General features: G+C 62.1%; 1 protein-coding gene across 1 annotated transcript; it reads left to right on the top strand.

Annotated features, from left to right (window-relative positions):
- Window positions 1-213: 213 nt before the first annotated feature.
- On the top strand, window positions 214-1342 carry SDHAF1 (succinate dehydrogenase complex assembly factor 1). The gene has a single exon (XM_012774978.3). The coding sequence runs from the start codon at window positions 301-303 to the stop codon at window positions 655-657; it is 357 nt and encodes a 118-aa protein (XP_012630432.2). The 5' UTR covers window positions 214-300; the 3' UTR covers window positions 658-1342.
- The last annotated feature ends 224 nt before the right edge of the window (window positions 1343-1566 follow it).

Consider the following 1566-nt stretch of genomic DNA (forward strand, 5'->3'; position numbering starts at 1 on the left):
CTAAAAGTCTGAGCACCTGACTTCTCCCTTCCTCAGGTCGCAGGTGCCAGGGTCCCCAGCGTTGCAGTCCAGTCAAGGACACAGATTCCCTATGAGGGCGCGGAAGGGACCAGAGGCCCCGCCCCCTACTCCGCCCCCTACGTTGTGACGTGGCAGCAGCGACAGCCAATCGGGCGTGACGGCGCCGGATAGCAGGGGGCGGGAGCCGGAGGGCTCGGAGAGCGCGGGGCGGAAGTGGCGGTTGCTTTGCGCCTGGGCAGTTCCGGCGGGAGCCGTGGCGCCCGCGGCGCTGCCGCTGCCATGAGCCGGCACAGCCGCCTGCAGAGACAGGTGCTGAGCCTGTTCCGCGAGCTGCTGCGCGCCGGCCGCGGGACGCCGGGCGCCGAGGCGCGGGTGCGGGCGGAGTTCCGCAAGCACGCCTGCCTGCCGCGCTCCGACGTGCTGCGCATCGAGTACCTGTACCGCCGCGGGCTGCGCCAACTCGAGCTGCTGCGCGCCGGCCACGCCAAGGCCATGGGCGCCTTCGTCCGCCTGCGGGGCCCGGCCGACGAGCCTGGCGGCGCTGGAGTCCCGGGGATCCTGGCTGACAACAGTCACGGCCCCGGGAGCCCTCACGACAGAACGGGGGCAGCCGAGACGCGGTCCGACGGACGGTGACAGGCGGAAAAGAAGAGCTCACTCGGTGGCGCAGGGGAGCCCGGGAGCCCGCCTGACTGCGTGGGAGACCGAGGAACCTGCCTCATGGAAGGTGCGAGGCCTTAAACGACTAGCTTGATGGGTCGCGGGGTCAGAGAGCCTTCTGGGTGACGCGGGGGCCTAACGGCCCTATCATGGACGGCGAGAGATGTCCAGCCTTTCCTGATGTTTGGTAACAGGTCGTCCCCCCTGGAGCCTGGGACGAACTGGGGCGCCAACAAGCCGGACAGTGTCAAGCGGAGAGCTACTTACCCGGAGGCATGGGGAGCCGGGACGCCCCCCTCCCGGACGGAGTCTGAGACACCTTCTCTAGACCCCTGAGAACATACCCACCCCAGGCTCCGCATGGAGATTCCCCTCTCCTGTATTTATTTAACTCTGAGAAGAGCAGACTTTCTGCTAAGAAGGTTTGGTTAAGATGCTCTGATAAACGGTGAGAAGTCTGGAATCCCCCTTTGGAAAACTTTTTCCCCATTAACTGTGACAAGCCAGGACCATGAGGAAGGGGCCAGAGGTCTCTCACCCAGGCTGATTAACGAAAAAACCTGCAAGACCCCTACTTGATGGTTCTGAGGGGCAACCCTGACTTCTGTGCCCCTTCCCCCTCAGACTGTTGAACAAAGTAATAAAATTGGGGGCGTGCTTACTTCTCTCTTGGTGGTCTTAAACATTTTATGTATTTGGAGATTGCTGAAGAGGCCGCCCTCATACACACTTACAGAGAAGAGACCCCCTGGGAGGGGCTGGGTGTGGGGAGCTGACTGTCTCTGGAACCCTTGGACTCATTAGACTGGAAAATCAATTAAAGCATCAACGTTCTCTCTCCTGGACAAATCCATGCAGGGGACTTATTCTAGCTTGACCTTCAAG

The sequence above is a fragment of the Microcebus murinus genome, chromosome 16 (genome assembly GCF_040939455.1).
Source record: "Microcebus murinus isolate Inina chromosome 16, M.murinus_Inina_mat1.0, whole genome shotgun sequence".
Lineage (NCBI taxonomy): Eukaryota > Metazoa > Chordata > Mammalia > Primates > Cheirogaleidae > Microcebus > Microcebus murinus.